Source organism: Amblyraja radiata, chromosome 7 (assembly GCF_010909765.2).
Source record: "Amblyraja radiata isolate CabotCenter1 chromosome 7, sAmbRad1.1.pri, whole genome shotgun sequence".
Taxonomy (NCBI): domain Eukaryota; kingdom Metazoa; phylum Chordata; class Chondrichthyes; order Rajiformes; family Rajidae; genus Amblyraja; species Amblyraja radiata.
Window position 1 is genome coordinate 63,426,700 of NC_045962.1, and position 15,419 is coordinate 63,442,118.

Consider the following 15,419-nt stretch of genomic DNA (forward strand, 5'->3'; position numbering starts at 1 on the left):
TATAGATGGATCCCTCATGTGTCCCGTAGTTCTACTCTTGCTTTCCCCATCCGGCAGGACAAGGAAAGGAGCTCCCCTGGTCCTTACCTTCAATCCCACCAGCCTCTGCATTCTCATATCATCCCCCCCCCCCCCCAGCTCTGCTCTCCGCCACCCCCCCCCCTCCCCCGCCAAATGTCAATAATAGCAGGATCCCAAGAAATTAATAAATCCGTCATGAATTGGTTGGCATTTTAGTTTGCTATAAACCCCATGTGGCAACTGGTCTTCTCCTGAGCAGACTTGTGTTCAGTGCAATTAAGAGAATGAGATGGGATGACTGAAACATTCAAGATCCTGAGCGGTTCTCAATAAGGTAGATGCTTTTTGTAAGAGATTACCTTTTAAAAAATAAAGGACAGAGAAGACATCCATTTTTTTAGGACAGAGAAGACATAATTTTTTGTGAGCGCTGCTAGTCTTTGGAACCCTCTTGCTTGAAGGGAGGTTGAAATAGTGTGTGTGAATATTTTTTACGGCAAAGACAGCGCTGCTGTAAGCCACACAGTGAGAGTAACCCGGCATGACGCGGCCAGGACACCAACAGAACCCCCGTGCTGCCGTCGGAGGATCAATCTGGATAGTCAGGCTAACCCACGCGAGCACAGGACCCGTGCCATGGACCGGGTACCTGCCCAGATTGCTTGCCGCAGACCAGGAACCCGCCCGGAAGGCCCAGATTATTTGCCACGGACCATGGCCCGCCCACCCAGAGTGAAAGGAGTTTGACGGAGGGGTTGGTAAGCAGACCGGTGGCGGGAGGTTTATACTTACGATATCCAACCTCAAATCAAGAGATCAGAATTGTTAACAAAGACGTGCAGTGTTTGTTTCTTTTGAGCATTAATGTTAAGACCAATAAATATTGCAGTGTTACAATCTTTTCTGGAGAGCTGTAAGAGTGGTAGACTCAGCACGGAAACTGACCCTTCGGGCCAACTTGTCCATGGCGACCAAGATGCCCCATCCAAGCTAGTATCTATTTGTCGCATTTTGCCCATATCCCTCTAAATCTTTCCTATCCATGTGCCTATCCAGACGTCTTTTAAATGCTGTTAGTGTAACTTTCTAAACTACTTCCTCTGGCAGCTTGTTTCATAAACCCACCACATACTGTTTGGAAAATGTTGCCCCTCAATTTCCTATTAAATCTTTCCCCCCTCGTCTTTAAATCTTTTCCCTCTGTTTCTTCACCCTATTCCTCTCATGATTTTATGCCTCTGCAAAATCACCCCCTCAGTCTCTGACCTCCTAGAAATAATGTCTTAGCATGCCCAGTTTAGGCCCTCAGCAACATCCTTGTAAATCTTCTATGCACTCTTTCCAGTTTAATGGTATGTTTCCAAAAGCAGTATGACTGAAAATGAACATAATACTCCTAATACAACCTCACCAACGTCTTATAAAACTGTAACATAATATCCTAATTTCTATAGAGAATGCCCTAATTGATGAAGGATCTCGACCCGAAACGTCACCCATTCTTTCTCTCCAGAGATACTGCCTGTCCCGCCGAGTTACTCCAACTTTTTGTGTCGGTATCTTCGCCCTAATTGATTTGATCGGTATGCCAAATGCCTTATTCACTACTATATATTCCTGTGACACCACTTTCAGAGAACTAACTACTTTTACTCCACCATCCCTCTGCTCTACAACACACCTCCAAGGGCCTACCTTTCATTGTGAAGGGCCTGCTCTAGTTTCATTTCTCAAATTGCAACACATCACACTTATCTGCATTAAACTGGATTTGCCAGGCACTGGCTTGCTTGCTATCTTAACTGTCTACAATACCACCTATTTGAGTGTCATCTTTAAACTTGCTAATCATGCCGTCTATATTCTCATCCAAACCATTGATATCGACTGCAAATAACAATGGACTCTGCACTGACTCCCGAGGCCTCCAATTTGAAAAAGGGCTTTCCATCACCTCCCTCTGTTTCCTCCCATGAAGCTAATTCTGTACCTAGTTAATTATCTCTCTCCAGACCCCATGCAATCTAATCTTCCGGAGCAGCCTATAATTTGGAATCTTATCAAAGACCTTGCAGAAATCCATATAGGCAACGTCAGTGGCCCTGCCCTCCTCAATCTTTTTGTTACTTCAAAAAATTCAAACTCGTGGGCTATGATCTCCCACGCACAATAGCAGGTTGACAATTCCTATTCAAACCCTGTCTTTCCAAGCACATGTATCTTATCTTATCCTTCAGAATCCTCTCCAGTAACTTTCCGACCACAGATGGTAGGCTTACTGGTGTATAGTTCCCAGGTTTTTAGAGTCATAGCACGAGTTTTTGTGCTGTATGACTGACTCCAAAACCTGGGAACTATATAGACAGCCTATCATCTGTGGTCGGAAAGTTATTGGAGTGAATTCTGATGGATATGATATATATGCATTTGGAAAGATTGGGGCTTAATTAGGGATAGTCAGCATGGTTTTGTGCGTGGAAGATCTCTTCAATTTGAATGGAATGACATTGGCCACCATCGAGTCCTCCAGAACCTCACATATCTCTCAATCTCAGCTAGAATCCTGCTAATTCTACAGACTACAAAGAGTGGACATTAAAGTAATCTGTTTAAGAATTAAACACGTTTTATTAAACAAAGCGCAGAAGGACTATTACTTCATAAAAAGCTTGAATATGAAATTAAATTATTTGGATGCAAAAAGGACATTTCTTCTTCATTAATTACGCAAGAAATAGGTTTTACCAGAAATATCAAATATCCATTCTGCATATTGTTCAATGTGATTGCTATATAAATGTTCTTTTTTTTTTTTAACCTTTCTTCTTTTAATGTATTTATAATAGAAAGTCAAAGGGCGTATCGATTTGTCCAAGGCAAGGACTGGGGTTTCAAAAAATTTATCCGTAGAGACTTTCTTCTAGATGAGGCGAACGGTCTTCTTCCAGATGATAAACTTACGCTGTTTTGTGAAGTAGGTGAAGGTTTTAAATTACAAATGTATTTTAATCTAAAATATTGCCATATGTTTGCTTTATTTGATGAATCATTCACTGCCAATTTTCTTGACCATTGTTAAGAAATGCAAGCCTTGAACTGGATCAGTATTATTTTTCATTTAGTACATTACTCATGAGGCATAAATGGGAGTTCTCACAATCACTTCTAGCAAATTGTTATACAATAAAATACTGCTTCATTATACTATTGTTTGGAAATTCTAATGGTTTAGCATCTGGCCCAGCATATTCCACCAGGGGCGCCGAATGATTGGCAGCCCCACCAACAGTCTGTTTGTTTTTTTGTCTTTTTTTATATTTTTAATGTGTTTTATTATAAGTTTGTGTAAATGTTCTCTGGTATGTTTGCTGTGGTGGGGGGACACTTCAGTTTCTTGCCGGAGACGCGATGTTTCCGGGTCGCGTCTCCGGTCGCTTTGCGGCCTACCATCGATGGAGCTGGAAGCCTCCTCGGACTGACCTTGGGCCCCACCGCGGGGCACGGACTTAATATCGGAGCCGATCCCTTGCCTGGGATCGCTCCAACCACAGCCTGCGTACTTACCATCAAGAGCTCGTAGTCGAGAGAGGCTAGTCGGGAGCTCCGACGAACGCAGACGCTTGACCAGCCCCGACGTGGGTTCGAGCGCCTGGTGCGGGGGAGCTAACATCCCTCCGAAGCAGGAGCTGGATCGCACCGACGTGGAGGGCTCAAAACGCCGCCGGCTACGGGAGTCAAGATCGTCCCGTCAACGCAGGGCTCGAGGCCCCCGACCGCGGGGAGAGCTAAGGGAAGAGATTGACATTTCTTTTCGCCTTCCATCACAGTGAGGAATGTGGAGGAGTCTGTGGTGGATGTTTATGTTAAAATGTGTTTTGTGTGTTCTGTTGCTTTTTATTTGTATGACTGACTTGGCAAATGAAATTCCTCATATGTTGCAGAACGTATGGCTAATAAAGTATTATTGTGATTGTGATATTCTTTTTTTTCTGCATTCCCCTTAAGCACAGCTGGCCCAGTTTTCCTTGCTCCCTTCAAACATACTGGTGCCCTGTTCTCTCACACTTTCTGAACTTGTAATTCATTGGAAAATCTATTATACAGCTGTGTGACATCTGAAAGAAAAACAATGTGTTGGTCAAGCACAATTTTTTTTTCTTCCAATAATCTGGAAATGAACCAGTCGTGTACCATGGAGATCCCAAGGGGGAAAGATTATTGTGGTTATATTGGCATTTATTTTACAATATCTGTAATCCTACTTTCTACAAACTCCTACTTCCTGGGCTGCCACGGTGTACTGCTCCTTGTTGTTTTGTTTGTGTTTGTCCGTTTGTCGTCTGTGAAAATCCCACAAAGATCACTTTCATGAGAGGCGTACTCATTAGCATCAGATGTTCGGTACATTGTTCAGGATTTCTCTCACTTGCTTGATTATTTGGTGATACTCGTCGGCGGGGCTGTGGCTGTGTTCAAGGTCTTGAGACAGAGGAGGACCCATAAGAAGCGCTCTAGAGCACTCACCCGACTCCGGCGACGAGGAATACGCATACTGCTCCCGAGTATATTCCTTGCAAATCTACGCTCTATCAACAACAAAGTGGACGAACTGCAACTCCTTTGCCAAACAAACAAGGACTTCTCTCGAGCCGCTGTCCTGTGCTTCACCGAGACCTGGCTGTGTGAGTCGACCCCGGACAATGCGCTGCAACTGGCTGGCTTTCAACTACACAGTGCGGACTGCGAAGCGGGCAGCAGGGAAATCAAGAGGCGGTGGAATATGCTTCTATACTAGCCAGGGCTGGTGCAGTGACATCACAGTACTGTCTAACTTCTGTTCTTGTTTTGGGGGATTTTATTCTACTGTATATTGTATTGTAACTTGCGAGCAAAGCACCAAGGCAAATTCCTTGTATGTATACATACTTGGCTAATAACATTTATTCAATTCAATTCAATCATTACAAAGCATTTATTTTCTGTGGCTTCACTTGTTCTCCTTTTATGTTTCTATTTTACTTGCTACATATCAGTGCTTCAATTCGAGAAATCAATTTTAAAATACATTATTTAAAATTTTACTTCCCAATTTAGTTAGCACTAGACCAAATAGGACCCATTGGGTCCCTGTCACAGGGGAGGGCTGGTCCCCAAATGCAATATTCCATCACTCACCCACAGCCCCCAACTACGCAGGTGCGGCTCATTTCCCCTCATCCCCCAACACTCTCACCCCTTCCTCTTCACCCTCCCTATATACTAGACTAAGTGCAGACCCCCCACCGTAATATTCCACCACTTACCCATAGCTCCTAACTGCGCAAGTGTGGCTCATTTACCCTCATCCCCCCACACTCCTTCCCCCTCCTCTTCATCCTTCCTTGTCTTTCTCTTCTCCTCCACTCCCCAATCCCTCCCTCTCCTTTCCCCTGCCCTCCATAACTCATCTCCCTTTCCTACCTCCCTCCTATCCCTCTATCCCCCACTCACCTCCCCATTCCCCCCCACTATCCCTCCTGACCTCCCCCACTGCTCTCCTCGCCCTCTATTCCCCACTTCCCCTTCCTCTCCCTCTATTCCCCCTCCTCCCCACTCTCCCTCCTCACCTCTCCCACTTTTCCCCCTCCCTCCCTGCTCCCTCAATCCCCCACCCTCCCTCCTCCCTCTACCCCCCCCCCCACCCACCCTCCTCACCTCCGCAGGATCTTTTCCCTCTCCTCCCCCAATCCCTCCATCACCTCTCCCTCCTTCTCCTTTCCCCTACCCTCAGTCCCTCCCTCCATAACTCCTCTCCCCACCCCCCTCCTATCCCTATCTCCCCCACTGCCCTCCTCTCCCTCTATTCCCCACTCCCTACCTCCCCCACTCCCCCTTCCTCTCTCTCTATTCCACCTCCTCCCCCACCAGACATGAGACAGGAAAAAACGGAAAGATTTCTCCGCAGATTTTAATATTCGGCAAGACCCCACCACCACCGTGAGGCCCCACCGCGAGTCCCCACGGAAGCCTGGTCCCCCGACACAACCCGTTCCCCAACGCAAGTCTCCACCACCGACCCGTTCCCCCAACGCAACCCACTCACCCATTGCCCCCATCTGTGCAGGTTGGCTCATTTTTTTCGCCCTCATTTTAAACTTTAAAAAAAATGCAATTGCACTAACATTTTTTTATTCTTTAATGTGATGTAGGTGCCACCGACAAGGCCTTTTGTTATCCAAATCTAGTAATTAAACTTTCAATTTATAGAGCAAATAAAAAGGCTTTGCGATCACATATGTGCTGAGTTAGGCTGGCAGATTCTTCCCCTGAAGGACATTTGCTGGCATGACTCAGTGTCCTGGGATAGCAACAATGTAGCGGGTTGGGCTACAATCCCATTCTGACGTCATAGCTGGGAACTGCCAGTGCAGATTTGAAGAAATCCTTCTCAAAGTGGGATTTTGTCAAGCTAAAAGTGTTAACAACTTGTAAAATATAACATCAATCTGAACAAACTTGACACAAACCACCACAGGACAATTGTGAGCAAGGTGGTGCAAAATATTAGCGCTATCGTGTACCGTTTTGGCGTAGTTCCGGAATCATGTATGCAATTTGAATTTTTATAATCCACATTTCTGAATGTATTGTGCTCCATAATGTTGAAGTAATTGTGACTGCTTTAAAGATCATGATATATACATTTCTATGCAATTACAAGCTTTTGAGTATTTGTTCTATAAATCCTTTAAAATCTTCCTGCATTCTTTTTAACTCAGAATCAGTCACATGTTCAGAAACTTGTCAAACAGTATGACGGTGGACACAAAACCAGTCAGCTAGTAAACAGGCTCAAGGGAAGCACATTATTGTTAATGATGACAGTTAATGTATTCTCATCCTACTTCAAAAGTAAAAAATTAACGTTGTGGAAACTCTTGTGCCGAAGCTGTCATTAATATAAACCTTCGTAGAATGGTTACCTTCTACGAAAGAAGGCTATTAAGCCCAACATATCCCTCCCAGCCCTCTACCAGAGTGACTAAGTAATTACACCCACTATCAACCCCCTGCCCATCACCTTGCAACCTGGCAATTTTTCAGTTGCTATGTATTTGTTCAATTCCCAATTGAAGGCCACAGTAGAACCTGTCGCCATCACATCTGCAGACTGTGCATTTCAGAATCCGTTATACGGCGCAATTTTCTAAAGTTGCTTTTTCCTGTGTCACCCTTAATCTCCTTTAATTCACACCAGTGACATCTGGTCCTTGATCCTTCACCAAAGAGAGAAGCCTCCCACAAGCCAATTTCAGACTCCTCATCATTTTACTTCATCCCATTTCCCCTCTTCCTCCTACTCCTCTTAAACAAAACAACCCCTTGCCCTCAACCTATCCTTGCAACAAGAATCCTTCATTCTTCGATTATAAGAAATTTGAGGGTGTTGTTAAACTAAACATATTGTGATTGACAAATAAGTAGTTGTTTAGTATGCTATATATTTATTTCAGATGAAGTATATAATGCAGTTTGTTAGATCTCTTAATGTTTATTGGTTTTGAAATTTGTTTTTTCTATTTCTGCTCTGGTTTAGGTGAGTGTAGTACAAGACTCTGTGAATATATCCGGCCAATCAAATATGAATACGTTAAAGGTTCCAGAATGTCGACTGGCAGATGATTTGGGAAATCTATTGGAAAGTTCTAGATTCACAGATTGCTCCCTTTATGTAGGAGGTCAAGAATTTAAAGCTCACAAATCAATTTTAGCAGGTATGTCAGCTTGGATTTAGTTACATGCATCTCATTAGCATTAAAAAAAACGGATTTTTATATAGCCCTTTCTTTCCTATTTGACAGCTCGTTCTCCTGTTTTTAATGCAATGTTTGAACATGAAATGGAAGAAAGCAAGAAGGTAAGATTGTTCTGCACTTTGTTTCAAGTTAAAACAAATTATTGGTAGTAAACCGGTTACACGGTCAATTTTAGTTATTTTGGCCTTACTGTGACTTACATGAGTAGTTTGTCTTTGTTATTTTTAACAGTATTATTTCATAAATATAATTAAATTACCAAAACAAATTGCATTGGCTTGCAGTTGGTAAATTGCTAGAATATTAGAGGTCATCTAGAACTCTGCTTATTTACACTAATTTTTATTGGATTTTCTTTTTCTCTTCAACTTTTCCCAACAGAATAGAGTAGAAATTAAAGATGTAGATCCAGAAGTTTTTAAGGAAATGATGAGATTTATCTACACAGGAAAGGCACCAAACCTCGATAAAATGGCTGACAACCTGTTGGCAGCTGCAGACAAAGTAAGTAATGACAGGGTATCTGGAAAGGAATACTAAGTGATATGTGCTAATAAACATCACAAAAAATATTTGTTGAATGGCAGCAACTGTTGTTGCCTCAGCACATGTTTGCATAATGTAAAGCACCACAGAGCTCCTCAATCTTCAGTAAATCCAGAAATGCTTTTGATCCAGGTTGCATATATCTGACCCGTGCTGTTTTTTCCTGCCCAGTGCCTCAATTTCTCTCATTATCCAGGATTCCTTACTCCTGCGTGCCTTGTCCTTCACTCCACCAAGAGCATCTATATCTTGAACTCTCACTATCACACTTGTAAAACTGACTGGACATCTTTTACACGCAAGCAACCTACTCCAATCTACAATTGAAATTTCCTTTTTCATGTTTTAAAATAAGAACTAATTTCAGTTCTTTTGGAAAGGAGAAATTACTTGCAGAAACAATGGTTATTTTGATTGAGATTAAATCTTCCGTTGGTAAATTGCATTTCTAGTTGCCAGTTACCAACTTTATCAAATAATAGATTGTTTCTATCTCCTTACAGTATGCACTAGATCGGCTAAAGGTCATGTGTGAAGAAACTTTGTGTAGTAACCTCTCAGTTGAAAATGTTGCAGAAATTCTCATTCTTGCAGATTTGCACAGTGCAGAGCAACTGAAAGCACAAGCAATAGACTTCATTAACAGGCAAGTATATTTGCATTCTGCCGTGCTTGATATCTGGACTGCCAAAGTTTATTTTGAATTTCTGATGTTTATACTTTCTCTTACTATTTTAGGTGCAGTGTTCTCCGACAACTAGGGTGTAAGGATGGGAAAAATTGGAGTAACAAGTAAGTAATATCACAGAGTATTAAATTTTGAGTTATCACTGGGCATCTTTTATGTTTTTTGCAGAGTAATCTGGTTTTGTTTTGGACCTTTCTGTTCTTTTATAATTTAACACGGAATGACACCTACAAAGTAGGCAAGACAAACATTCCACAAAAGGCTTTCCAGAGAGCGAAAATAAACTTGAAAGGCTTGCCATCTCTCAGATTGGAAATGGTTTTAGGAACAATTTTGTGAATTGCTATGAAGAACATTTTGAATGCCCTTTATTTCACACATTCCTTATTCTGATTGTTTATGTACTTGGTGATCAGCATTTTAGTTAATTCTCTCAAATCTCACATCATGTCTTGTAATATAATATCAGAAAATTGTTATTAATGAAACTAGAGGAATCATTTAATAGTTGATTAATGTCACTTGAATTCAAACACATTCTTAGAAAATATGTTTTGTAAACTAAAACAGATTATTAAAAATACATTAATCTATATTGTAAAACATCACTTTTTAAGCCATATTCCATTTTCTGATGGTATAAGCAAATGTAAAGGCCTAAATGGAGTCAAGTTTGGATAAATATGACTGCATAAGTTTATTCATTATGTTTTTTTATTTAGCAAATGAGAGGAGTTGAGCTTCAATTAGAATAGAGGGAAGATTAACCTTTAGAGGTCAAACAAAAGGTGGAATGCAAGAGTGCACAAAATGGCCAAGAGTCTGGTGCAACAAAGGGTGAGGGAATAAAATGGAGGGTGAGTAAAAAGGAATGACGTTAAAGCAAAGGAAGAGAATCTTCCCTGTCAACAGCAAGCTGGATCAGTAGAGTGGAAATCTGATTTTACCTTCGAGGAAAGAGCAGTTAAATATGCAATATCTCTTTAAACAATAAACTTGATTATCTAAAATGAATCGCTCAATAAAATAATTATTCTCTTAAACCTTTAAACACCACGTATTAACACGTATACTAATTATTTACAAATATTATTGATGCTGATTTTCTGATAGGTTTTACCACTTTTACTCACTTGCAGCCATGCCACTGATGTAATGGAGACAGAAGGCTGGAAATCGATGATCCACTCCCACCCTCATTTAGTTGCAGAGGCCTTCCGAGCACTGGCAACTGCCCAGTGCCCACCCTTTGGTATTCCACGCAAACGATTAAAACAGTCATAATTGTGCTAGAGGACATTAGGTACTGATCTCGCTACTGACTTTGTGTAGAGGTATTTCTACCTTGCACCCATACAGGATGAAGTCCTCGTCACTTACATACACAGGACACAACCTGAACTTTAACCGTCTTTTAATTGCTCTGCTGAAGGATGTGTTCCAGTATGGTCTTCAGCTTTAAATTAGTTTACATGCTTTTCTCTCAGCCACTTAAACAGCCTTAAATGATTTTCATCCTGGTTCAGTTTAAATATTTTTTAAGTTTCTTTTTTTTTTAAATTAATGTGTGCCTTGTCAAAAGACTAGGCTATGCAGAAGTGCATCAGCAACCAAAATGCAGAGCCATCTATTGAATAGTTGGGAAAGGCAAATATAGCCTTTAACACTTTTCTAAATGTTTGCCCTTTCATACAAAAATATACTTAATGATTGATTTCCCTGGGATTCTACCCATTAACCCTGTAATTATCCAGAGATTGAAGCAGTTTGCTTTCACCAGTCATCATTCAATATTATGTTTGAATTGTGGATTTCCTCTTTGCGTATTTGCATTATGGATACTGTTGAAATTCTGCATGACAGCCTGAAAGGGGTGTACCATTCAATAGCACATGTCCTTAATGGGCCAGTGGTATATGAAGTACCTGGTTGGTTTATGAACCGCCATTTTCTTTGTCAGTGTTTGTAAACTTTGTTTACAGTTTGGAATTTCTACTGTATAGATTTTTTTTGATTAAATTCACAATTTTGGCAGAAATGTTAAAGACCTTTGTTACAATTGTGTGAAAATGGTTTGTAATGTTCAGCAACCTTTTACAACTCGACATTGCAACATAACTAAAGTAAAAACATTATAATTTTGTGATACTGATGTACCCAAAATATTGGAATGATCTGATTAAATATATTTAAACTTGAATAATCCAAGAGCATTTCTGAAGACTATCCCTTTGAAACTCCTAATAACAATGTTAAGACACTGAAGATCACTAGATCAAATTAATTTCCCAGAGTATGTTTACAATGTTTCTATCCCTTTAGCAAGGAATTTCATACATACCAATTTTTCTGTTATACCCTTTTTTTTTCCTGAGCTGCTGATTCTTTGGGATCCAGATTCACGGGCGCCGGCCGCCCCCTCCCTCAGTATCTTCCCCCAAATGGCTATTGTTGGAGCGTGAGTGTCATTTGGCTATTTAACCACCTGGGATATTGCAGCCAAGCATATTGCTATGCTCTCCCAAGACCCTCACATGTAACTCCAATTGGGTTGTTGGGTCGCGATCAGAAATGAGAACTGTAATGTCCCACTTTACCCAAGTGGGTTCATCGTCCACTAAAGTGGTTCTGCAGCTACTTCAGCTTAGTCACCAGCTCATCACAGCTTGACATTTCAAACAGATCTTCCTGGTGCATGTGGCTCAACTACTCACTGGATAAACTTATTGAGCCACTCAGAGGAGAATTCCTTTTTTTAAATGAACAGGTATTGTTATCGTCATTTGTCTGAGACACTGCTAAGGTAACACTGTAAATTTGTAGAAACTCCACATTTCAGGACAATGATTTTGCAATGCCTCAAATTGACGTTACATGGCAATTGATTTGCTTATGTTTTGCTATTTTATTTATTATGCATCAATATATTTCATAACTTGTGTTAGGTTAAAGAAACTTTGTAAAACTTTATAAATGCAATTGAATGCACTAATTTGTATCAGCGTTCTTTCTGTAGGCTATTGTTTTGTGAAAATCATTTTTTGTTAGAGAAGAGTGCTCAAATATTTTTAAAAAAATGGAAGTTGAAGAAGCCAATGGGTTTAAGTTGTCAATGTATCTGTTTACTGTCATATCACAAATTCAAAGTATGGTTGCATGAACTACACGCCATTAAAATTTGAATAAAACGAATCTTTAAAATGAGTTTTGAACTGCTTGTAGTGAGGAGTTTGAATATGAATAATTTGTTACAACTTTAACATTTGTTATTTATTCATGAATTGATCATTTCAACTAGGGAATATCACATTCAATGCTCTTGTTTCATATAGTTTAATTCACAGCCATTTAACTATTTCCATATCCCATCAGTTGGGAAGATAAGAATGTGGATTTCCTTTGGTAGGCAATGATGCTGCACTGTCTGACCAGTCTTGTCCACTTTGACTTGCTCTGATTCCAATTTCTTATTCCAAGTCCAAATAGATACATTTAATGCACTTAACCTGTGTGGAATTTATCATTTTGATCAACTATGCTACTACTTCCACTATGCCCTCAAATTCCTTTGGACTGTTTCTGACACCTCTTTCCCCTTTCTGGATCTGTCTTCATCTCGGGAGACCAGCTATCCACTAATATTTAGTATAAATAGATTGACTCTTACAGCACCTAGATATAAACCTCCCATTCCTTGTAAGGATGCCTTCCCTTTCTCTCAGTGTGTCCACACCTGTTCACAAGATGAGACTTTCCATTGCAGGACATCTGAAACATCTCATGTTTTCCCTAAAAAAGTGATTTCCCTTCAACTGTTGTTGATGGAGCCCTCACAACTGTTCAATTTTCCGCATTTCTGCCCTGACCCCGATGCCCCAGATAGAACTGAGAGTTTTCCTTGTCCTTGCCTTTAATCCTACCTACCTCTGCATTCAGCACATCATTCTTTGTCATTTCTACCGACTGCCACATGATACCACCACCAGTCACAGCTTCCCCTGCCCACTTTCTCGCTCACTGCTTTCTGCAGGGACCACTCTCTCCATGACTCCCTGATTCACATTCCTTCACCACCCATATATCTGCCTTCTTGCACTCTCCTGCAAACATAGATAATGCAATACCTCCTCCCTTGCAACCATCAAGCAACCTAAACAACCTTCCTTAGTGCAGCAGAAATGTGCATGCACCTCCTCCAATCTTGTCTATTGTTTTTGCTGCTCGTGTTGTGGCCTCCTTTATACTGGTGAGACCAAATGTAAACTGGAGAACGCTTTGGTGAGCACCCACACTTTGTCCACTGTGTCCATCATGAGCTGGTTGCATGCCATTCTGATCCACTTAACAACCTGTCTGTCCTCTGCCTTCTTCATTGCTATATTAAAGCCAAATGCAAACTAGAAGAACTGGACCTCAACTTTTGAAAAACTATTGACAGATCAAAAATAAATCTTTGTCTGCATTCACTGTACCTTTGATGTAAACATTAGAACTCTGCTACAAAATTAGTTTCCCCAGAAGTGAAATATGTAATAAAAATGATTTTGTGGATAATGTTGCTGTTAATTGAAATTAGTGTCTTCCTTTGATATCTCTGATTTAACTTAATTTATTCCTCATGCCTCAAAAATCTCTAATATTGCTACTGGCAAAACCTCTGGGATGTGGTCGAATTCAGTCTTTTGATGCAATGAAAAAACACATCAAATAATAGTTCCTTGCAGCTAATTTCTAAGGAGCATGTCAGATTGAAAGCAAGTGGAAATAATTTGTTTTTATGATAATGCAGGAATAGAAAGTATCAAAAGCTGAATGCATTTATGCTGACCAAACATTTTACTGAAATATCTCTTTGTGAGAAGAAGAAAGAATCTGAAGGAGAAACTGAAACCATGCAAATTCTGGTATCGCAAAATCTTTCCTTGTCTGCTTTGCGTATGTGCAATAAATGATAAGATCCATGGTGCCTAATTATATGCAAAAATATCAGCACTTTTCATTTCACAGAATCAGAATATATTTTCAAAAGAAGGCTGTTTGGTCTGTTTGAAAAAGCTCCCCATCCTAATTCCACCTTTAAGTACTTGGTCAGGTCCCTGCAGCTCACAGCTTCAGCACGCATTCAAGTGCTTCTTAAATGTGATGAGGGTTTCTAGCTCTACCACTCTTTTCAGTTCTGACACCTATTTTCCTATCTCCCATCTAATTCTTCTACTTTAAATCTGTGCCCACCAGTTTTGTGACACCTCTTGCAAAGGGAAAGTCCTCCTGATTTAGTATATCCAGCTCCTCGAGTAATTTTCTCCCTGTTCCATGTAAAACAACTCAAAACTCTGAAGAGGGGCTGACTCATTGAGTTACTCCAGCTTGTTGTGACTATCTTCAAACTCATCTAGTCTTTCGCCACAGGTCGAATTGGGAGTGTAATGTAAGTGGGATTGCATTCCTTTACAACTGTATTGAGAGTTGGCCGTATTACTTTCAAATCATATTTGGTCTGTGATGGGATGTGTGTGGGTGGGAGGGAGGGAGGGGCGGTGAGGAGGGAGCACGGCGCTGTTCGAGGGAGGGAGGCTGCAGGCGGGCGTGGACCCGAGGACCCGAGCGAGGCTGCGGTCGGGCGAGGACCCGGGTGGGCGTGGACCCAAGGACCCAAGCGAGGCCGCGGGCGGGCGTGGACCCGAGCGAGGCCGCGGGCGGGCGTGGACCCGAGCGAGGCCGCGGGCGGGCGTGGACCCGAGCGAGGCCGCGGGCGGGCATGGACCCGAGCTAGATCGCGGGCGGGCGTGGACCCGAGGAACAGAGTGAGGCCTCACCGCTGCGGTCTCGATGCCCTCCTTGATGGCCGCGTAAAACCCCAGCCGGGGCGTCGGGGGGTAGAAGCCCAGGTAGGAAAAAGCAGAACGTTAATTTAAATGCAGCCCTTCCCCTGACGTCACTGGAAGTTGGTGGCCGCCTACCTCTCATTGGTGACGTAATTCGAAGCGGGTTGAAAGAGGTTTGCCGTTTAAAAAGTTGGTTTTCGCTATTTTTTAAATGCTATAAGTTGTGAAATATAACATGTAATGTGAAGTGAAGCAGTTTATTTTGTTGATGGGGTTAATGTGATTAATAATCTGAAAATTTCTGCACCGGCGCGTGGCGTTTTGACGAAGGTGGAAAGACATACACACACACATGTATACATACATACAAGATGAGACTTATAGTATACTAGACCAACGCTCCCCCAACGCACCCATCCCCTACCCGTAGCCCCCACGGGAGGCGTGGTCCTCCAACTCAAACAGTTCCCGAACGTAAGATTCCAGAACTCTCCTGCCTCCCTCAGCAGTGGGCTTTAAAACAAATTCCAATTGCACTTCCCA

General features: G+C 41.6%; 1 protein-coding gene across 5 annotated transcripts in view; it reads left to right on the top strand.

Annotated features, from left to right (window-relative positions):
* Window positions 1–13,605, top strand: part of spopl (speckle type BTB/POZ protein like) — a 165,405-nt gene extending 151,800 nt beyond the window's left edge. For all 5 annotated transcript variants that reach the window (XM_033024686.1, XM_033024687.1, XM_033024688.1 and 2 more), the window contains 7 exons: window positions 2,868–2,995; window positions 7,598–7,775; window positions 7,863–7,918; window positions 8,199–8,321; window positions 8,867–9,009; window positions 9,102–9,155; window positions 10,191–13,605. In XM_033024686.1, coding sequence (XP_032880577.1) covers window positions 2,868–2,995; window positions 7,598–7,775; window positions 7,863–7,918; window positions 8,199–8,321; window positions 8,867–9,009; window positions 9,102–9,155; window positions 10,191–10,335 — 827 coding nt within the window. In that variant the 3' untranslated portion in view covers window positions 10,336–13,605. The remainder of the gene's footprint in view (window positions 1–2,867; window positions 2,996–7,597; window positions 7,776–7,862; window positions 7,919–8,198; window positions 8,322–8,866; window positions 9,010–9,101; window positions 9,156–10,190) is intronic.
* The last annotated feature ends 1,814 nt before the right edge of the window (window positions 13,606–15,419 follow it).